This window comes from Quercus robur, chromosome 8 (assembly GCF_932294415.1).
Source record: "Quercus robur chromosome 8, dhQueRobu3.1, whole genome shotgun sequence".
NCBI lineage: Eukaryota > Viridiplantae > Streptophyta > Magnoliopsida > Fagales > Fagaceae > Quercus > Quercus robur.
In genome coordinates, this window is record NC_065541.1 from 38,074,292 (window position 1) to 38,097,061 (window position 22,770).

The following is a 22,770-nucleotide window of genomic DNA, read 5'->3' on the forward strand; positions in this document are numbered from 1 at the left end:
ATCATCTTTACGGAAGGGAAAGAACAGAATAGAAGTGAACAAGTATTAATATGTATGGATTAATCAGAATATTAGGAAATCAACTAAAGTCCGGTCTGCAGGAGCAAAGCCAGAAAGGAAAGAACGTTCCTTCTCAACGCAATTAATCTCTCAGGAAAAAAAATCCTGCCATGAAGATTTACTGCCTTGAGGGGAATGAACTTGAGTGGTTTATGCACAGAGGCTCCTTGTGGTTTTCACAGAGAGTATGACTTCATGAGGGAGAGAGGGAATCAATCTACCGGTGCATGCCTGCCATTTTAATTCTCACTTTGTTTTCTTTCTGGTTGTTTTCTTTCTTTCTTTCCCACTCGTTTCTTTTTCTATTTCTTAGTTTCTCTTTTCAAATTCCTATGTTTTAGTCAAAGTTACCGTTGTTCCTCCGTTTCTGTTCACAGCAAGACCCTCTTTTTATAGTGCCTGCCATGACCAGATTTTACTATTTTAGCCTTTAACCTCCTTTGTCTGGTCTAGGTGTACTGGCCGACCATCACTGTTCCGTCTGGATGCCACCCCCCATCACTAGAAAAAGAAGAGTATTTTGTTTGCTTGTCTGCCATGGCACCCTTTCCTGCTACGGTTTGGGTTCTTTCTCTCTCCCTATCCTTCATGGCATGCACCTAGTGGTTCCAACTCAGCTTGCCTCTTTTGGGTAGTAAGTCATTCCAGTAGGACACCTCCCCGAAAGAGCTTGAGTCGAAACCTCAAAAATAGATCTTTCCCCTCTCCCCACCACTAAACCATGTCCTCTGAATCTCTGACCCCCGACCTCACCATGCTCTGTATTGGCTGGGTATAGGTTGGTGCTGCCTGGGCCTTACGCATGCCTTTCTTCCATATGTGTCCAAAATCTGTCTGCTGCCCATCCGTCTGCCGTGGTCTGGAGGCTTGCCTGCACAGCCTGCCGTCCGTTTTTTTTTACCTTTTATGTGGGCTGCTTTTTGATTTCCCGCTCCTCTTAGGAGCTGGGCTTTATTTGATGATGGACCTTATATTTCTTTGGCCCACTTCTTGATTTCCCTCATTTCCTGCCATATTGTTCTGTTATTCCTGCTGTAATGACTCAATCTTGCTGGGCCTCTTTAGGCCAGCCATTTACTCTTTCCCCCAGTAGCTTGGTATGGCCACTGGTTTTTCTTACTTATGGGTTCTTATGTCCCTTTTGTTTTTCTCTTGGGCATCCTTGGCCCATTTACTTTTTTTGGGCTTCTTTGGCCCTTTTGCTAATTCTGCATTCCCATGGATTTTTACTAACTTTATTGGGATTCCCCGGCCCAATTACCTTATCCTCATCCTTGGGGTTAATGGGTCTGCCATAAACCCCTTATTTTCTTAGTTTGTATTACTTTGGGCCTGCGGTAGCCCTTTCTCACTTTTCTACATTATATACTGCCCATGGGATGCTATTTCTCCCTTTCTAGACTTCTTTAAGCCCACTTGCCTCTTTAAGGCCCATTTGTTTATTTCATGGGCCTGTGATCCATTATTCTTGCCGCTTAGGCCTAATGGTTTTGCTATCTGCTTGCCAATTTTTTACTGCCCTTGTTATTGGGATTTTCTTTTTTCTACCTGGATTCTCACAAATGGCCTTCAACATTTAGCCCCCTGAACATATGAAACGTTCCTGTGGTTCATATGTGAATGAAAAGATGTTTCTGTCCTCTCTCCTATCTTCTTTCTTTTCCTTCGCGGGCCTTTTTAAGCAATGAACCCCTCCTCATATATATATATATATATATATATATATATTTTTTTTTTTTCTTTCTTCTCCTGCCACGAATAGGGTTGTCTCTTCGAATTTCCCAGTTTGGCAGTTATTCTTTAAGCATAGCCGTCGTTTCATTAATTTCATCCCATTCTGATGGCTGACCCGTCGCCTTCCATCGTACCATTATTAATGACTTGGGTATTTATAGAGGAGTCCTTCTGCACATTAAACATAAACTCCTTCTTTTCCTAGAACACATTCTCTCCGTCTCCTTCTCTTCACTGTCTTTTTCTTTTCAAACACTCATACCCATCTTCTCCGGTCAAGCCCTATTGCCATGGCACCGGTGAAAAGTCAAGGCTTTTCCCACTGTAAAGGGAAAGAAATCACTTCCAACCCTCCTGCCATACCTAACGTAGGCAAGGAGGCAGAGTATTTTGAGTCAAAGCACTCAGCTGGGGAAGAGACATAGCGCAACCCCGACAGTGAATGCGCCCCTCTGATCGATCTGTGGTACAAAGTCCACGCTCACTTCCCAAAGGTTCCCGGCGAATATGCGCTGCCACTGCCGGGTCGCGTGTGGCTCGCCCTTAGCCGGCGGAACCCTGACGTCTCTTGGGCTCCATTAGCATCCTCAATCCCTGATCTAGCCATTCGCCAAGGCATCTCACTTCTCGTGCCCATCCATTTCAAATTTGAGTCAGGTACTGCCTTGGGTTGGAGAGAATGGGTAGATAATGAGTTATCTGATGTGGGTTTCATGGGGTTGTTGCAACGAGCCGGTGTCCTGAAAGCCATCGTCTCATCTCGCTGCTTGTCAAAATTTCGGGACCTCTACAACCTTCGACACTTGGTCCGACAATGGTGTACCACCACCCACACCTTCTTTTTCTCGTGCGACGAACTCACCGTTACCCTTGAAGACGTGGCTAATCAGTTACTTCTGCCTATTCTTGGTGATGCTGATCCTACCACTCTAGAATTTTCTCCGGAAGAAAAGGCTATTGATGCCGAATTGAGGAAGAGGATGGTCGAGAACGCCAAACTGTCATACTGGGTTAGTTCTTCTAAGTTCTTTGTAGCTACCCGCCGTGCGGCTTTTGTTACGTTTTGACTTTGTAAATTTGTTTTTGGGTCCCACCCCCACTATGCCATAAAGCCCTTATACTTTCATTTAGCCATCAAAATATCTGCTGGGGTGAGCCTGCCGTTGGCCCCCATGTTCTTGGGGCATCTATATGTCCAATTAGACATCCTGCGAAGTGACGAGAGTCAGGCAGGATCCTGTCATATAGTTACCTCTTCCGTCCACTGTACTATTCTGCAGCAGTTGTTATTTGAACATTGTGCCCAATATTTGACAAAGTGTAGACCTACTCATTTTGCTAGAGATAAGTACCAATCATGTCCGAGAGTAATCACTGATTTCTGCCGTAGGTTTGAGTCTGATTTTCCTCTGGCTTTCCGCTGGTCTGGCTTGAAGCCTATTGGTTATTCTGTTGTTGAGTCTTTTGATGAAAGTGTTGGTTTTTCTTGGAGGGCTTATAGAAATTTGGGTGTGAATTATACATGCATAGATTCTGTCATGGGTTCATTTGTCGATACTGTTAGGACTACTACTCCCTTGGCTGGTTTTGACGAGACGGGGATCACTTATTTGGCGGCCATTAATGCCGGATGGCTGCCTTACTTAGCCGATGAAGGCATCAGGTTCGTTTACTATCTTGCTAACCTAGTAAGAAGACAGTTTGGGTTAGATCAGGATATTCCCGATGACATTTCCTTCCTTATGGAGTCTCCTACTTCAGTTCGCCCTTTTCTGCAGCATACTGCCTTTGAATTCTGGAGGTAGCGTTTCAGTGCAATTACAGTTCCTGATTCACTAAGGGAGGGCCTCTACACTCCTCCCATGCATGGTTATTGGCAAGCGATGATGACTACATTTGAGAATGAGCTAGTGGGTAGCCGCGGCTTCTCTCTTATTCCCCCTGATGGGCTCAGTATGGTCATCTCAGTTAACCCTCGCTTGTTTCTTCCTTCCAAGTCTGCTTTGGCATATGCTAGAAAACAGAACCGGTCAGCCATCTTCGAATGGGATGAAGAGAAAGAAGGATGGTACTGGCACGCTAGCGATTATCCTCTCGATTGGGAGAAAAAGGTTAAAGTGACAAACATTTCTACACCAAGTAAGAAAGCTCCTGCCAAGCTTAAATCTGCCAGTAAATCCAAGCCTACCACTCCACTGCCACCTACAAGTGCTTCCCTTGCTAGCAGAACCCGAGGCAACAAAATGTGTCTGCTGCTGAGCGGAGGGTAAGTTATCTTTTTTTTAAGAAAAGACCTCTTAACTTTCTTGCGGCTAACCTTGTTAATTTCCTCCTTCTCTTTTTCTTAGTCTAAGCATAAGGAGGACTCGTCAGTTACCCGTTCTATTCTACTTGATGAGCCTGAATCTGAGGTACATCTCTTTTCTTTACTTCTTTTTTTTTTTTCTTCTTCCCACGTGCTCCCTCTGCCACATGTCTTTTGTTTGCCTCATATAGTTAATAGTTCCTTTGGTCTTCACATCAGTATTTATATTCCCCTTCTTTTTTTTTAGGAGGAGCCCAAACCTCTCTCCGTATATCGCCCTACTATCGAGGAGATCTCCGCCTCCATGGGTGTACCCATGGTGGGCTTTTTTTATGGGCCGATGTGGCATTCGCAACACCCACTCCCTCTACTGCTGCACATAAGGTTCCTGCCAAAGCTCCCACCCCTTTCGCCGAGCCAGTACGCAGAGAAGAGGGTACTCATACCGAAGGGGTTGGTAAGACTACACCTCTGTCCGCCGAGACACCTGCTCCTCCAGAGAGAGCCATTTCTCCTACTGCCGTTTAGACCAAGACCACTTCCTCTGTTCTTCCACTTGTTATTTCCACCAGTGACCCCACTGCGGCTCTCCCCCAGGCTACAAAGGACGGTGCTTTTTTGGTTGTTACTCCTTCCTCCATTCCCGGTTTTGCTACACATGGTCTTAACATAGACTTATCCTCTGAGAGGTCCAATGACATTCTTGAGGATCCTGATGATGCGCCTATCCTAAAGAAGAGAATTTCTGATTCTGACGAAGAGGAGAGTGCTCCCGAGCCTGATTTTTTGGGTATGTGTCTTCTCTACTTTTCTGCTAAGTTCACTCTTTTTTTTTTCTTTTTTTTTTTTCCTTATATGTATTTGCATTTCATTTGTTCACCTATCTCCCTGCTTGCAGAGATTTTTGAGGTGCCAAGATTTGCAACAAGCGTAGGAATGACTGCTCCTACCATACCTGTAGCACCCATTCCTGCTGCACTTTCTGCACCTTTATCTGCCGTACCCACAGCACCTGTTTCTGCTGTACCCACAGTACTTGTTCCTGCTGTACCCGCAGCCCCTATTCCTGCTGGCCTCGGTAAGTTTCCTTTCCCTTTTATCTTCCCCTTCATTTTCTTTTTGTAAGTCTTTCCTTCCTAGACCATGGCTTCTCATTTTGCCTTGCGTTTTTCTTAATAGGTCCGCTTCCCACTGCCCCTTCTCAGTTTGAGGTGGGTAGCAGTTTTTCCGCCATCCCAAACCCTACAAATGATGCTACAGCCTTTTTCGCCCGCTTTGACCAGCCAGAGGTTAATGACCTTGGCCCGGCAGACTTTTGGGCTTCTGGTCCTCCTTACGTGGTTTTTTATGGCTTTCGAGTTCCCAAGGGTTGTGTTTCCCATTTGGTGATGATCTACAGCAGCTGTGGCGATTTTATGCAATGATTCCGTCTTGGCCGTTCTGCTAGGGAGCATTTCTTGAAGATGTTAGGATACGTGTTGAACGACATTGAGCACAGCTTTGTTGACACTATCTCTACCAAAAGGATCTTGTAGTGGAGGGTCGCAATTTAGGAGCTTATCAGCGTGGGTTTTGCCATAGAGGTTTGTTCTAGATCACCTCCGTGAGGTTGCCCGAGCCCTTTTTATGAGAAGAGTTCAGCTAGCTGTTGATGCTATAGATGTCCGGATCGAGATTCTGAAGAAGGAGGTGTCGGACTTGGAGAGTCGTCGTGAGCACCTTCTTTTTAGTATTGGTGGGCCCAGATGTTTTGGAGATCAGACTCTCATTTCTGGACTCCATTGATGATGATGCAGTTACCTTCCCTCCCCCCCATCTTTTTTTTTTTGCTTTCCTTCCTTTATTATTTCGTCCAGAACAGTTATATGTTTCCTATAGCACTTATTTGGCGTGTGTTTGCCACAGTTTGGGTTTGTAATTATGATGCTACACTTTGCTACTACTTTTACTATTGCTTTGACATAGTGTTAATACTTCGTACTTTTTCATTACATATTCATGAAAGCACGTTACAATTTTTTTTTTTTTTTTTTTTTTTGTCCTATGACATAATCACTTGAAGGAAAAAAAAAAGTAAAGGAAACATAAAAGCTTTTAGCAAGACAAAAGAAAGTGACAACCATATAACTCTTTTCCCTAGGCATAATAACGTTTCAGCCACTTCCCATTGATGGGATCCATTAAGTCTCTGCCATCCATTTAAGTTAGACGGTAATACCCACTTTGATGTGCTTCCCTTATCATAAGGGGTCCTTCCCACTTCGGTGCAAACTTAGATGGTCCTACCATGCCTCGCCTGACATAGTCTGCCACCTTTAGCACAAGTTGTCCTTCTGCGAATACTCTCTCCTTGGTCATCCTACCATATGCTTCAATCATCTTTTATCTGTATCTACGGCTGTGTTCCTGGACCTTTTCTCTCTTTTCATCAAGTCCTTCTAGATCTTCGCACCTTTCTACCGCAAAGAATTCTCCCTCATTTTCTTTTTCTCGCATTTGCATGACTCTCAAGGACGGTGTCATTATTTCTGCTGGGCTTACTACCTCAGTTCCGTAGACTAAGGAAAAAGATGAAAAGCCTGTGGTTGACTTTGGTGATTTTCTATAAGCCTAAAGAGCGTCTGGCAGGTGTGTCGCCCATTCTCCCATATACTTTTGGCTCATTTTACTGATAATCTTTGTAAGAGTTTTGTTTGTTGCCTCTGCTTTCCCATTCCCTTGAGGGTAATAAGGCGATGACCGGTGGTGTTTGACTTGGTAGAACTCTAACATCTTCCTTACATCACTGTTGACAAATGGTGTGCCATTGTTACTGATGATCCTGTGGGGCACCTCAAACCTTACAATTATATTTTCTTTGATAAAATTTGCCATTGCTCCTCCTGTGGCCTTATGGAGTGGTACTGCCTCTACCCACTTAGTAAAATACTCTGTAGCCACTAATATCCATATGTGTCTACGTGATGGTGGGTTAACTGGTCTTACTAAATCTAGCCCATAAGTGTGGAAGGGCCATGGGGTGACCATGCTATGTAAATTCTACGGATGGGTATGAATTAAGTTGGCTTGTACTTGACAATTGTGGCACTTTTTTACAAATTTTGCTACATCTCTTTTCATGGTAGGCCAGTAGTAGCCCATCTGCAGCAGGCATTTGTAAAGCTTTTTCTTCCCCTGGTGTTCATCACATTCCCCTAAATGTACTTTTATCATTTCTTTTGCTTCTTCAGGGCCCAAGCACCTCAAAGGGTCTCCATCGTATTCTTTTTTGAAAAGGACCATGTTATGCAAAAAGTAACGTGTTGCCAACCTCTTAAGCTTGTATATTTTACTGTACTTTTATGGTAGGATGCCTTCTGTTAGGTATCGTATGAAAGGGCTTCTCCAGTCTTCGCTTATGAATACAGCATAACTTTCCTCTCTATTTGCTGCAAGCTGGCAGGACCCACACTGGGTTTAGACTTGATCTGCGTTTTTACCCATACTTGGCCAATAGAAGCCTGCTCTTTGAAGTTTGCGGTAAAGGCTGACTTCCCCACAGGACCCGCAAGTCTTATCGTGTACTTGCAATTTTCTTTGGGCTTTCTCTTGCCCCACACATCTGGACAAGACCCCACCTGGCATCCTATGGTACAACTCCTTTCTTACCAAGGCGTAGTCTTTTAGTATTTTTAATTCTACGGCATCTTCTCCCTTTATCAAGACTTCCCTTATGGGGATTCGCCAATCTCCTTCGCCCTATTCCTCCCGGAACTTTTCCTTCAACACCTCAATGATGGATTCTTCCCTTTTGCTGACTTCTATCCTGGTGCTATCCCCTTTGAAAATTATTTGTGACCCCAGTGTGGCTAATGCGTCCGCAAACTGGTTTTCGTTTTTTGGAGCATGCTCTATTTCCATCCCTTGGGCCATCACTCTATATGGGGCTAGGCTGGGCTCTTTTAAGGAAAAGCTTCCCTTGGCCTGGCAGACAACCAGGTTCGAATTTCCCAATACTCTTAAATGTTTGGCTCCCATTACGAGAGCCGTGGCTAGCCTGGTTAGGTAGGTTTCGTATTCGGCCGTGTTGTTTGAACAGGAGAATTCCAGCTTGAACGATAGCGCCATTGCCTTGTCTTCTTCACGATACAAGACTACTCCCACCCCTCCAAACTGGGTAGTAGAAGACCCATCAAACTTCATTACCCATTGTTCTCTTACCTCTTCCGCCACGACTACTTCCCCTGGAACTTCATCATCCAATGGGAATTCTTCCTCTCCCGGAAACTGTGCCAATAGATCCGCTATAGCCTGAATTTTCACCGCCCTAGGCGTCCCCATTCTTAAGTCGTATTGTGACAATTATAACAACCACTGGGATATTCTGCCAGAGAGGATCAGTTGCTGTAACAAAGCTTTAATGGCATGGAACTTAGTCATCAACCATACTTCGTAGGCCAAGAAATAATGATGCAACCTTTGCGAAGCATATACAATGGCCAGGCATGCTCTATCTGCCCTTGAATAACAAGTTTCTGCATCTTTTAAGACGTGACTGATGTAGTACACTGGTTACTCGATGCCACTTCCGTCCTCTTGGGCAATTAGTGCACCAATGGCATACGAGTTGGTGGCCAAGTAAAGTAACAATGGTTTTTTGTGGATAGGGGCCTGCACCGTGGGGAGATTCATCATTATTTGCTGTAGCCTCTTGAAGGCTGTCTGCTATGCTTCTCCCTACTCAAAACTTTGCCCCTTCTTGAGCAACTTGGTGAAAGCAGAAGTAATTGATGTCAACTCAAGAATGAATCTTCGGATATATGAGAATTTTCCTAAGAAACTTTTTAACTCTTTTACTGTGATCGGAGATCTCATAGTCACTATAGCCGTGGCTTTGGCTGGGTTCACATCTATCCCTCTGCTGTGAACCAGGAAACCCAAGAATTTCCTAGAGGACACCCCAAATGCGCACTTGAGGGGGTTCATTCTTAGCTTAAAGGCTCTGCATCTTTCGAATACCCTTTTCAACATGTAGAAGTGTTCTTCTCTCCTCTTTGATTTAACCACTGTGTCATCCACATAGTCCTCTAGTTCCTGGTGCATCATGTTGTGAAATATGGCCGTCATTGCTCGTTAATAAGTTGTGTCTGCATTTTTTAACCCGAAGGGCATCACAGTGTAGTAGAAATTGCCCACAGGTGTTCTGAAAGCAGTTTTCTCTACATCTTTTGGTGCCATCTTGATCTGATTGTATCCGCTGAACCCATCCATGAACGAAAACATGGCGCTTCTTGCCGCAGAATCTATTAGTAAATCCAAGTTTGGCAGTGGGAACTCGTCCTTTGGACAGGCTTTGTTGAGATTTCTGAAATCTACACAACATCTTATCTGGCCGTTCTTCTTCTTTACTGGTACTATGTTGGATAGCCAGTGAGGATGTTGAATAGGCTCGATGAATCCTGCGGCTAGCAATTTCTGTACTTCTTTAACTATCTGCCCTTCTACTTCTGTATGAAATATCCTAGCAGGTTGGGCCACCGGCTTGGCCTCTGGGTCTACATTTAATGTATGCACAAATAGCCCAAGGTCTAATTTTGGCATTTCATTATAGTCCCAAGTGAAAACATCTTTGAACTCTTTCAACAGCAGTATCAGTTCTGACTTCTCTTTTTTTGTCAAACTTGCACTAATTGAAATAGGCCTTGGTTCCTGTGAACCAAACCCTAAGTCAACTTCTTCCAATTTTTCTTCTGCCACCACATGTGCATCTTTTTCTGCCACAACTTCCCCATCCTTTTCTTTTTCTTTTCCCAAATTTTCTTGAGCGACATAACACGCCAAACTCCCGTGCTGCCATTCTCGGGTGGGGCTTGCTTGCATCTCACTCGTGGGCCCCACGCGCCTTCATAACTTATACACAATCTTACCATCAAGGTCTTAGACCCTGATGCATTGGGGTGTGTTATCTGATTCTACGGTAGGCACTTCTTTTCTTTTCTTCTTTCACGCTAGTAACTCCCTTAGATCGGATTCTGGGTCACCTTGGACATCTTCCCATCTAGGCATGAAGGAACCTCGTGGCTTTAAAACCGATCTTTCCCCAGATGGAGCCAATTGGTCGTAAAACATGGTTTCCACTAGGTGAGCTTCTACTTGCTTGAATGGCGAGGGGTTTGCAGCTATACATATCATCCTACCATTCAATCTTCCTTTCACACACTGGTGATAGGTGGACGGGACCAATCGGTGTTTGTGCAGCCAGGGCCTTCCCAAAAGCACATGATAGTATACTTCCATTCTGACCACATGGAAACGAGTTAAAGAAGCTATAGGACCTACTTTCAACCACAACTGAATGTGGCCTGCGGTGTACTTGCCTCTTCCGCCGAACCCTGTTACTTCCATCGAGCATCCTTGGATCTTTCTTTCTGAAATTCCTGCCGCTTGCAAGGTGTTCAACGGAATGAGGTTTACGGAAGCACCTGAATCTACCAAGGCCCTCTTGATGGGGATTTGGTTTATGGATGTTGCCAAATAGAGAGGTCTCCTGTGATCTGGGTGTCCCACCTCCATATCCTTATTGCTAAACGTGATCTCGGTTGATTCTTGTAGGAGGGCTCTATCTTCTGGCATTTTTGCTGATAAGCATTCTACCCCTGCCCCAGAGGCGATACTCACCAAAGCCTCTGTGGCTATCTTTCTTTCCTTTGATGTGAGTCCCAACTAGTCAAACAAACTTTTGAATTTGGCACTTTGCTATAGAGTGGTAATTACCGCGACAGGTAGGGCCAGGTTCTCCTCCTCGTCCTCCCCCGGGTCTGCGCATATCACCACTGCTGCTATATCCTTTCCCTTGTGGTTCAGGAATGGGTTTCTTTGGACTTCTTACTAGGTTAACTCCAATGTGCCTTCTTTAATCCTGCAGTGTACCAATCTGCAAAGCGCCCAGCATTCTACGGTGGGATGTTGTACATAGTTGTGCAGGTGGCAGAAGCGAGAATCTCTTCTTTCTTCCTCCGTGGGTTCTCTGGAAACCTGGTTGGATTTAAAGATTCCGTCTGCTATCCATTTGTCTAGTAGCACATCCAGCTCCTTAGGAGTCATGGTATGGGTGGGGGCGTATCATATTCCCTCCCTTCAGTTTTCCTTCTCCGCTCTCCAATGGACACCGCCATAGCTTGCGGGGCGTTTCTTTTGTGTGAACTTGGTTTTACGGACTGGGCCGTCTTCCTGGCTTTCTGCAATAGCTGTGCAAACTGGGAAATTTCTAGATTTTCTAGGACAGCTCCAAATTCCCGAATCATGTTAGTCATACACATTTCTACTAAGGTCCTTTCTTCACAATGATTATAGCAGTCAAGTGCTATGTCCCTGAACCTCTTGATGTATTCCATCAAATCTTCGCCACTCCTTTGCTTGGTCGCTTGTAGGGTTGTGAGCGTTACTGTTTCCTCTCCGTGGAAGTACTTAGTGCAAAATACATCCACCATGTCATCCCAAGTTAGGATCGATCCTAGTTTTAAGCCGATGTACCAGGTGTATGCCTGGTCACACAGTGACTTTGAAAATTCTAGAAGACATAAGTCTTCGTTTGCGGCGTGAGGGCCAAGGGTATCAATAAACTTGCTCATGTGCTCAACTGCACTTCCCTTCTTACCGTTGTATTATGCAAAGGCCCTCGGCTCATACCTCTCGAGGTATGGTTTACTGAGTACTTTTAATGGGTAAGAAGGCCTTCATGCGTAAAACCTCTCCTTAGGTGTTCTGGCTCTCTCTTGTTCTAGGAGAGCCGCTACTTCGGCTATAGTAATGAAACGTTGTTCAGCATTCCATGGGACACCTCCTGCTAGTGTCTCTTCTCTGTCTGCCGCATGCTCTGGGTCATGCTGGCTGCCTTTCTCCTTTGTCTTGTCTGCTTTTAGTTGACGGATTTCTTCCATCATTTGTTGCTGCAAGTGTTGCAGTGATTGCAATACTTCAATAAAAGTACTGACATTGTCTGTGGGAATTCTTGGCTACGGTTGAGGATCAACCCCCGTTTTGTTGGCACCTTCCGTTTGGTTAAGTTGCTGTTGGTGAGGTGTTATTGGCCTGGACTTTGCTTGCGAGGGCACGACACTCATATTTCGTGTCGTTCTTTACTTTAGTGGCATTGTTTGCAAAGGGTTCTGTTTTTTCATCTCTATCTGTTTCCCAACTCCCTAGTGGAGTTGCCAATTGTAAGGTGGTGGGCTGTGCTAATGGTGTTGGGCTGCTTCCTGCGGCACTAGGCCCAAGTTTTCTAGATAAGGGAGTTGGGACCGGTTTAGCTACAACTTAAGTTGGTCCGGCTTGTGCGCAAACTAGGCCAGGTTTGCTAGGAATGTGCTTACGGCAGGCAGAACTGTTTTAGACAAGTTGTGGCAGACAGAGATAATAATAATAAAATAAATAAAATATCTGGCCATTCAGTGGGAAATGACCAAACAGCCCTTGAACACAATTACAACAGCAATATTAATCATTTTTACGGAAGAGAAAGAACAGAACAGAAGTGAACAAGTATTAATATGTATGGGTTAATCAGAATGTTAGGAAATCAACTAAAGTCCGGTCCGTAGGAGCAAAGCCAAAGAGGAAAGAACGTTCCTTCTCAACGCAATTAATCTCTCAGGAAAAAAAATCCTGCCGTGGAGATTAATTGTCTTGAGGGAAACGGACTTGAGTGGTTTATGCACAAAAGCTCCTTGTGGTTTTCACAGAGAGCAGGACTTCATGAGGGAGAGAGGGAATCAATCTACCGGTGCATGCCTGTCGTTTTAATTCTCACTTTGTTTTCTTTCTGGTTGTTTTCTTTCTTTCCCACTTGTTTCTTTTTCTATTTCTTAGTTTCTCTTTTCAAATTCCTATTTCTTAGTCAAAGTTCCCACTGTTCCTCCGTTTCTGTTCGCGATAAGACCCTTTTTTTATAGTGTCTGCCGTGACCGGATTTAACTGTTTTAGCCCTTAACCTCCTTTGTCTGGTCTGGGTGTATTGGCCGACCATCACTATTCCGTCTGGATGCCACCCCCCATCACCAGACAAAGAAGAGTATTTTGTTTGCTTGTCTGCCGTGGCACCCTTTCCTACTACGGTCTAGGCTCTTTCTCTCTTCCTATCCCTCATGACATGCACCTAATGGTTCCAACTCAGCTTGCCTCTTTTGGGTAGTAAATCATCCCAGCAGGACACCTCCCCGAAAGAGCTTGAGTTAGAACCTCAAAAATAGATCTTTCCCCTCTCCCCACCACCAAACCATGCCCTCTGAATCTCTGACCCCCGACCTCACCATGCTCTATATTGGCTGGGTACAGGCTGGTGGTGCCTGGGCCTTGCGCGTGCCTTCCTTCCATATGTGTCCAAAATTTGCCTGCTGCCCATTCGTCTGCCGTGGTCTGAAGGCTTGCCTGCATAGCCTGCCGTCCATTTTCTTTGACCTTTTATATGGGCTACGTTTTGATTTCCCGCTCCTTTTAGGAGCTGGGCTTTATTTGATGATGGACCTTATATTTCTTTAGCCCACTTCTTGATTTCCCTCATTTCCTGACATATTGTTCTGTTATTCCTACTATAATGACTCAATTCTGTTAGGCCTCTTTAGGCTTAAAAAAAAAAGTGCGCTTACCAGGTTTACAACCTAGGCACAGCTTATCAGAGTTAGAGCTAAAGTCTAACCACTAAGCTACGCTTGCAAGTTGATGCTCAACGCAATATATATTTATATATATATATATATTGAAAACAACTTAACACAATTCTATTCTACTGAATTAAATTATCCACCTCTTAAAGGGAACGTATAAAAAAAATTATAATTAAAATCCTTCAAAAATATTCAACTTTACTTCAAAAATTAATCATAGCTTTTAATGTTTTCATGCTTTATTATTTTATTTTATTAAATTTCTTATTTAATTTGTAAAAATATGCTTGAAAGTCATTAAATTTTCCTCACACATATAGATATATTAGTCAATTTTGCTAATTTTATAAATTTAATATCTATATTTGGGTTTTAATTAATTATTAAAGTAATTATGACATTATCACGGTTTGACCTTGGTCAAACCTCAGTCTGACCTTAAAATCCTTGAACCTCTTCCTTTATCGGTTCTTTGAATTCTAAAAACCATGTTAAATAGAATGGAATATTGTGAAAATAACAAAATTACCCAATTACCCAATTAGGGAAAATGTTGAAAAATGAAGAAAATATTTTATGAAAAATGATCTGCACCGAAGCAAATAGGTCCTTGGAATAATTTGGTCTTTTACTTTTTATTTTTTGTACTCTAGTTATAGTCTGAGACTCTGAATTTGTTTCTTATTGTTTGGTTGCCAAATAAGTGGTGGAAAAGGAGGAATTAGGTTGAAAGAAAACTATTTGGCATATTTATTTTTATCGTTTTAAGATTTTGACATTCAAAGTGTGGAAAAATTTTGAGTCATGATTTTTTAATTTTTTATTCTACTTATTTGAGTGAATGTGTAATGATATAATATTAAATTACTTTCTTATTATTTTGTTGTTGAGAAGTGAAGGAAAACCAAACAAAAGACAATAGAGTAATTTTATTTAAAATATTTAATTTTTGATTAATTGTTTAGCTGTAATTTTATTCCCATAACTATTTATAAAATCCAAAATCGCTTAAAATTTAAAAAACAACCAATTTCGCCGCCCAAAACCAAAACAACAGAAACCTCTCTTGCTCTCTCTCTCTCTCTCTCAGAGAGATTCTGTGGAAATGGAGAAGGGTCTGATATCGGTGGACAGGTGGACGGGGCACAGCCAGGCGTACTTCTTGACGCACCTGCATTCGGACCACACCCAAGGGTTATCTTCCAGCTGGGCCAAGGGTCCAATCTTCTGCTCCCGACTCACCGCCAAGCTCTTCCCCTTCAAATTCCCTGGCTTCAACCTCTCCCTCCTCCGCCTACTGGCCGTCGGCACTTGGCACTCCATCTCTCTCGTCTCCCCTTCCTCCGCTTCTTCTTCCACTCTTCAAGTCATGCCCATCGACGCTCACCATTGTCCCGGTATTTTTACATTGCTCCCCAATTGTTTGCTTCATCTTCTCAAACCAACATTCTTCTCTAGCTTAATTTTTAGCTAAACAGAATTTCCATCTTATTTGTGCCAGTCAGTATATATTAATTAGACACTGTAACTTGCATCCAGTTGGAAACTGTTCATTTTCCTGCAAACCCAGTTTTAATTGCATCAATGTCATTACATTCCTATTCTAATTAAATTTGTTCGTGGAATCTGGTTGTGGTTTTTTTTTTTTTAATGGAAGATGTGCTTGAATCTTTTGATTTGTATGGTGAAAACGTTATCCACTGATAATATATTTGAAACATGGACCTTGTTCTAATTTTGGACCTCATTTGTCCATTGCGAGGTCTTATTCATTTAAACTGCATCATCATAGAAATTGCTTGATAGTTCTTTATCCAAACAGGTGCAGTTATGTTCTTGTTCCGTGGGGAGTTTGGCTGCTTGCTTTACACTGGCGATTTCCGCTGGGAAACAACTAGTAAGAGGGCAGAGATAGGAAGGACCATGCTCCTCAATGCTCTTAAGGATGATGTAGTCGACATCCTTTACTTGGATAACACATACTGCAATCCATCATACGCTTTTCCATCTCGAGCAATTGTTGCTCAACAGGTGCATTTGCACATTTCTCTGGGATTTCTTTAGTTTTGCTTAGATCGTATGATATAGTTTTATGCATTTCATAGGGGCAATTAACTGAAGAACTAGTTCTACTTTGTTAAACCTTCTGAATACCACTTCGGTTTTAACATATCTTGGTCACAAGCAGCTGTGAATTGCTCGTACAGAATAAATTACTGGTACTCTCTAGTTTAGGATTTTTACATAATTGAGATCTATTCCATAAAATATCATTCTACTTTTCTCTGAAAAATATCATGATACTAGAAGAAATTTGTTTTACAGTCTAATTATTTGATGGCTGGTTACAGGTTATTGATATCATTGTCTCCCATCCTGAACATGACATAATTATTGGGATTGACTCTCTGGGAAAAGAAGACCTTTTGCTTCACATTTCACATGAACTTAAAATAAAGGTAAGAGGAAGACCCATCTTTTTTATTTGTGGATTATTATGATGGTCTCTGTAAAAGAACCTGACATACTATTGCGAATATGCGGCTAAGTTGGATTTCCAATTTGGAAATCACTGGAAGAAGACCAAATGATCTAATCTTTGATCATAAATTTATTTCCTTTTGGTTGTTTAAAAATTTACAAAATACCGTGAATTGTCTGGAGAACTTACAGTGTCATTTATCATATGACTAGAAGTCTAAAAGTACACTGATATTCTTACTACTTTTTTCCCTCTACATCAAATTAAGTAGTTAAATGCATATATTTGACACTTTTTATCTAATTGTTCTTGTTCTTATTTGTTTCCTGTTCATTTGTTCACCCAATTTTGTTGTTTTCTTTATTAAAGATTTGGGTGTGGCCAGAACGCTTGCAAACTATGCATCTTCTTGGGTTCCATGACATATTCACAACCAAGACTTCTCTTACAAGAGTGCGAGCTGTTCCTCGTTACAGTTTTAGCGTTGAAACTTTAGAGGGACTAAACACAATGCACCCAACTATAGGTATCATGCCATCTGGTCTTCCATGGGTGGTGAGCCCTCTTGAAAATGGTGACAAACTTTTCGGTTCCCTTTTAACTTCTCGTTACAACAGAAGCAAATGGAGCGGAAATGGTGGGAACCATACTGAAAAGCCAAATGGAAATTTAGGTTCTGTGGAAAAGTTTCATAAGTACATATATTCTGTTCCATACTCAGATCACTCATGCTTTGCAGAGATAGAGGATTTTGTAAAACTTGTCCAGCCAACCAACATGAAAGGCATTGTCTCTTCATCATCGTGCTATGTTGATCCTCTATACTATTTTGGCCGCCTTTGTGGAGCCTACCAATCAGCTCAAAGTTTACCTCACAATAAGAGAAAAGAGAGAGTTGAAAGAGTTCTAGCTGTCAATAACAAAACTACCTTTAGATGTGGTGCTTCTGCTGGGTTGGAGAGGAAAAGAACAATGACTGTGAAGGTCAAAAGTTCAGGTATTCATGTGAGCAGGATGAGTGCACTGAGACGAAAAAAGCGTGGTGCAAAGATTGAGGAAAATGACCGTCCCAATTGATTTGTTTTCTCATTCATTATTGTCAGTACAAAGGTATGATCAATGTTGCATGTAAAGTTGGATGAAATCATGAAAGTATTCAATTGTGAAGTTTGAAATACCAATGACATTTAAGGTGCGAGGACTGTTCTTTTTATGCCTTTTCTCTCTTATTTACAAAGGTAAAATATTTTACATGTAAAATATTAGTAGGAAAATATTTTTATTTTACAGTGTTTGGCAACATACATAAAAATGTTGTGTAAAATATTTTTTATTGTTTGGTACAACGTAAAAAAAAAAAAAAAAAAAAAAAAAAAAAAAAAAAAGGTAAAAATTTTAAATTTTTTTTTTTTTTTAATTAACTTTCAAAAAAATACATAGAGATAGATGAGGGATCATTAGAGCTAGTAAAATCGGTTTTTTTTTTTTGATGTTCAAACTTCAAACAACATTCATTAAACTGGACCGTGGTCCAAAACAGTTACATCTTTCTTTAGTTGGAATTCAATGATGGGTGGAATATCCTCAACCCAGATAACAGAATCATTCATAAATTTTGCACTCCTAGCCATATTGCTTGTTCTGCGAACATTTCTGGCTTTCCAATCCAGGACATTACAATTCAGCCTCTGGATGCCTTCGATAATCATCTGGATAGAGGTAGGGGGGGAGCTACAGCCCATCAACGCATCTGTTACTACTTGTGCATCACCTTCCAGCACAATATGCATCGGTTTGATGTGGTGTACATGCTAACATTTAATGATGTATAAAAGCATTGAGCAGCACATAAAACCACTGAACGATTTGGTCTGGTATATTAAACGGGAAAGCCCTGACAAATAAAATCAAAGAACTATCACTTGAACCCATGCTGGGTGTCTTTCCTCCTTTGTGTTGCTATCTGGTGTATACAAAGTAGTCTCCTCGTAATCTTGTAGCAGTAGATTCGCCATATCTATTACCTAGTTTGGGTGAAGCTGTTTCCCCTCAAAAGTAAAACATGTTCCTTGCATTCCATAAGGCGTGAATCGGTATTTAATTTGGTAGGTAAAATCGATGAAACTACTGCGAATACTACAAGCTGAAAAATGGAGAGCAAATTGAATTCACCTATTTAAATAAACATGGCCTTGGCTAGGTGGCCAACATTAATTTTTTTATTAATTTGCAGAAATACTTCATTGAGTGCAAAAAGGGTAACAAAGGAGAGCTCAAAAAAGAACAAGCTCAGAGAGAATTACACCAGAAAATACTGAAGGGGCAGAGCCCATAACAAAACAATTTTCCAATCTAAAACTAGAATTCAAGATCCATTCATTTGTTCTCTCTTTCAAAGTCAAATTTTAGCACAGCTTCTCCGCAAAATTCTGTGCAGCCACGGATAACAAGAAGAATCCATGGCTCATGCTTTCTTTTTTCTTCATCTGCCTATCTCTCAACAATCATCTTTCCCATGGAGCTGACACTATCTCTGCAAACCAATCTCTCTCTGGTGACCAAACTATTATCTCTAACGGTGGGAACTTTGAGCTCGGTTTCTTCACACCAGGTAACTCTTCTCGTTCTAACTTCTATATAGGCATGTGGTACAAGAAAGTCTCTCGCAAAACCATAGTTTGGGTGGCAAACAGAGAGACACCAGTCTCTGATATAGGTTCTTCTGTATTGAGAATCTCAGATGGTAATTTAGTTCTGTTCATTGAGTCTCAAATTCCAATTTGGTCAACAAATTTGAGCCCTACGAGCTCTGGTGCTCTAGAAGCAGTGCTTCAAGATGATGGAAATTTTGTTCTGAGAGATGGGTCTGATAATTGCAACTCCGAAGAACCAAGAAGGAAATATAAATAAAGTTGGATGGTGGAGCATATTGGATTTACCAGGGGAATGCAGTCCTCCTATGTAAGCAAGTTCTACTGCTATACAGTCAGTTCCTGTATGTTCTAGTCAAGAGGTTATATTTTTTCTTTGCAGTGGAGCATCAACTGAGATTCAATTCAGATTTGCTTCTCTTCTTTGGTCAAAATTATTTTTTATTTTTTAAATTATTTGTTGGATTTTCCATCAGATCATTTTTGATTGTGGGAAGTTTGATAGCTACATAGATGTTATAGAAATGTAAGTGGTTTAATGTGTGAAGTTGGATTGCCTCAGTGGGACGTACTAGTATTTTACGTCCTAGGAATATATTGTTAGAAATTTCCCCTTCATTTCTCTTCTTCAGATTCAAGGCTTACCTTGATTTCAATCCAAGATTATAACACAGCAGATGAGATTTTGTTTCAGAATGGGGTTTAACAGGAGAGCCGAAAATACAAGATTGTGTAAGCATTTGGTCCTAAATTATGAACTTATCAGAATTCATGTGATTTCCTGGCCTGCTCCATCTGTAAATCTAAACTTTATACCAACTCTATTGGTTAAAAATATTTTCCCTAAATTAGTATCGTAGTGTCTAGAAAGAGCTTACCTTTTCAAGCCCCACCCTCCCCCCCTCCCAGCCCACCGAAAAATAAACATGTCATAGAAGTATTGATCCCTTCCCACTTCAATGGTACTAACTTCAAAACTGATAAGTTAATTGATAATGAACATCATATTTTATTAATCTCTATTATTTTCTGTCTGAATCTGCATTCCATGGTCTAATGCATCTTACAAATTGAAAACCTTAAATACTTATGCACTAAATTCTTTCACTCCTGGGAAGTGGATGGTTTTAAAGGGAAAATAGCATCTGCAGTTGAAGATGCTATTTCTAAGAAAAGCAGAGAAAGGAAAATAAAGCTTCACTCCTTATTGCAATTACTTCCAAAACAAGTTCCAGTATACAGCATTGCTGTTTTAAATGTTACTTTTGTGGACAACCCTGTGTTATGTAATTCTTCCATTGAATTTGAGGTTAATGGTATAGTCAAAAGCACATCAAAGGATGCATTTGTAGTTTCAAACTATAACCGTAAAGGATGGAGGGGTTCCACTTTCTGCAGAAGTCCAGCTGAGATGATTGTGCAATTGAAATAAGTCCATTTTGAACACAGCTGGATGGAGATAGATTGTTCCTCGACTGTTCAAGCAGTACCGTGCTATTTGTTGGTTCAGGAGATGAGTACTTAAGGCTCTGCAGAAATCTTGAGGAATAATTTAATAACTGGTAGTGTCAGATTGAAAGACTTTTCTGAATACTTGTAGTGGAGTGAGTTTGGCGACCTGCACATGTATCTTCTTTAGGTTAGTGTCATATTGATCTCTGTCAGTTCAGCACAACTTATTGTTGGGAAATTTAAGACAAGTAGAAAGCCCAAAAGTGACCAAATTTTTCAATGACTAGCAGAACTCTATACCTGCCAAAAGAAGTGACCAGCCCAAAGCCCAAAAGAATATAATTTTACAGACAAGTGCCCCAAAAACTGGTCTTAATTTGGCCCAAGTATTAGCTTCTTAAGAAGAAAACGAATAATAAACCAATTAATAAGTCAAAGCACAAGATGCATTCAGTAGTTAGTCAAAGTTACCAGCATCTAGCAGTAAACAGCTAAAATTGTTTTGGACAACCAATACGACTCCCCTTCTAACAGCAATTTATCAAAAGATATGAATTCAATGGTAATAAAGAACTCATATCCATCAACCTCATATATTAATAACATGTTTCCTTCGTTGCAAGGAAGTCAATACCGTACCGGAGTCTGTATCGGTTTGGCCAGTGGTACGATATATTTCGGATATCGGTCAATATCGGTGTACCGTTTCGAGTTTACTACTATTTTATTTATTTATAAATAAATAAATAAATATATATATATATATATATATGTATGTGTGTGTATATATATATATATATATTATAATAAATATAAAAGTTTACCATAAAATATTTCCTAAATTCAGAACTAATTATTCATTGTTTCAAACTTTAGTATCAATTAAAAAAAAAAAACACAATATAAAAAATAGAAAGCTTAAAAGTTACCATTGCATACTAAGAAAACAAATAATACTAACTAGTCGCTAACCCGTGCGATGCACGGGATAGTTAATCTTGGAACACACTTGTAGTTTTTGATACTATCTCAATCCCTCAACAATCTTTACCCTTCTAGCAAAAAATATATATATATATATATATATATTTATATATTTCTTATCCTCAAACCAAACCTATTTAGCGCATCTTCTTTTTATTTGCTTCAAAATAAAGCATAACATTAATCTACCATGTGCTTCTACCAGTTTTGCAATAATAATTCCCCATGTATAATCATTCCCATCCAAAATATTAGCACACAAAACAAAACTCCCCAATCAAAGCATTGAAACGTAAGAACATATGGAAAATGCTAAAGGTACTACCAATTTTACAACAAAAAGCTTACGCAACTTACATCAATAAAAAAATAAAATAAAAAAATTTAAACTGGGCGCATTTCATGAATTAGCCCATCCATTACAGTGATGACTCCAATTTTTCTAAAGCGCCTCATCTGATATGTTGGATTTATGAATGTAGTATTATGCAAAACTATGAACATTTCCAATTAACTGGAAACCAAATAGGTTCAAGAGATACACCTAAAAAGGGAAACATTAAAAGAAAAAATTGTCAGCTCAAATTTTATTTGCTTTAGTCAAATGAGTTCCATGGCAGCAAATTGCTAGCATCATAACTCATTTAGTTCATAAATACAATAATAGAATACAAACAGAATAAATTGCTGGCATCATAACTCAACTAAATGGTATAATCACATAATACATCAATTTATGAACTTAAAATAAAATATGAGGCAAGAAAATCCATTGAGAAAAAAAAAAGTACTCACATTTTATATAAGCCTATGCACCATAGAACTATGTTAACCTCAATATCAAATTACAATGGCTACAATACAACTTAAGAAATGAATGCAACATAAAGAAAAGAAACTAAATAAGAATTGAATAGGTAGATTCAAGATACCACCATATGCACTGAAACTTTTTTTCAAGAGAAAGCAAAAGCAATCACCTTTAAATCAATATCTACAAACATTATTTCATTCTACTATTATACGAAGGACATAAGCAGTAAGCCTGAACCCAAAATATTCTTATATGCCTTTTTCTATATACCGATAGTACAGTAATTCAGAATAAAGCTTATTTCAGCATCAAACTTAGCAAAGCACAATAAAATCAAGTTTATAGCATAATTTTAACAATTATAGCAGAAATATCAGCTATAAATCAAAATGGCAATCAAGAATATATATGTACATTTCAAAGTGGCAAGGATCAAAACATGTGTATATCTCTAATTTTAACATGATTATATGGATTAAACAAACACAGTAAGGATAAAATATATATACACACACTCACATTGAATCATTAAAATCACTATTATTTCCATGGACGTAATTCACTCTACCATTAAACTCAAGCCCAGAGAATTTTTAATGAGCCTTATGGACTTATGGTTATCTACAGGAATTGGTAACCATCATTGA

General features: G+C 40.4%; 2 protein-coding genes across 6 annotated transcripts in view; both read left to right on the top strand.

The window, feature by feature from the left end:
• LOC126695431 (G-type lectin S-receptor-like serine/threonine-protein kinase At4g03230) overlaps nt 1-22,770 on the top strand; it is a 174,361-nt gene that overhangs the window by 18,575 nt on the left and 133,016 nt on the right. The gene's annotated exons all lie outside the window — the stretch shown is intronic.
• On the top strand, nt 14,781-17,421 carry LOC126695433 (uncharacterized). The gene is made up of 4 exons (XM_050392191.1): nt 14,781-15,137; nt 15,563-15,771; nt 16,092-16,199; nt 16,592-17,421. Exons 1-4 carry the CDS (start codon nt 14,846-14,848, stop codon nt 17,297-17,299), a joined length of 1,317 nt encoding a protein of 438 aa, XP_050248148.1. The 5' UTR covers nt 14,781-14,845; the 3' UTR covers nt 17,300-17,421.

Bases quoted from the DNA above. Each gene is read 5' to 3' on its own strand.
- LOC126695433 (XM_050392191.1), top strand. From the start codon at position 14,846: ATGGAGAAGGGTCTGATATCGGTGGACAGGTGGACGGGGCACAGCCAG. The intron at 15,138-15,562 runs GTATTTTTACAT...TTATCCAAACAG, and splicing joins CGACGCTCACCATTGTCCCG to GTGCAGTTATGTTCTTGTTC. The intron at 15,772-16,091 runs GTGCATTTGCAC...GGCTGGTTACAG, and splicing joins GAGCAATTGTTGCTCAACAG to GTTATTGATATCATTGTCTC.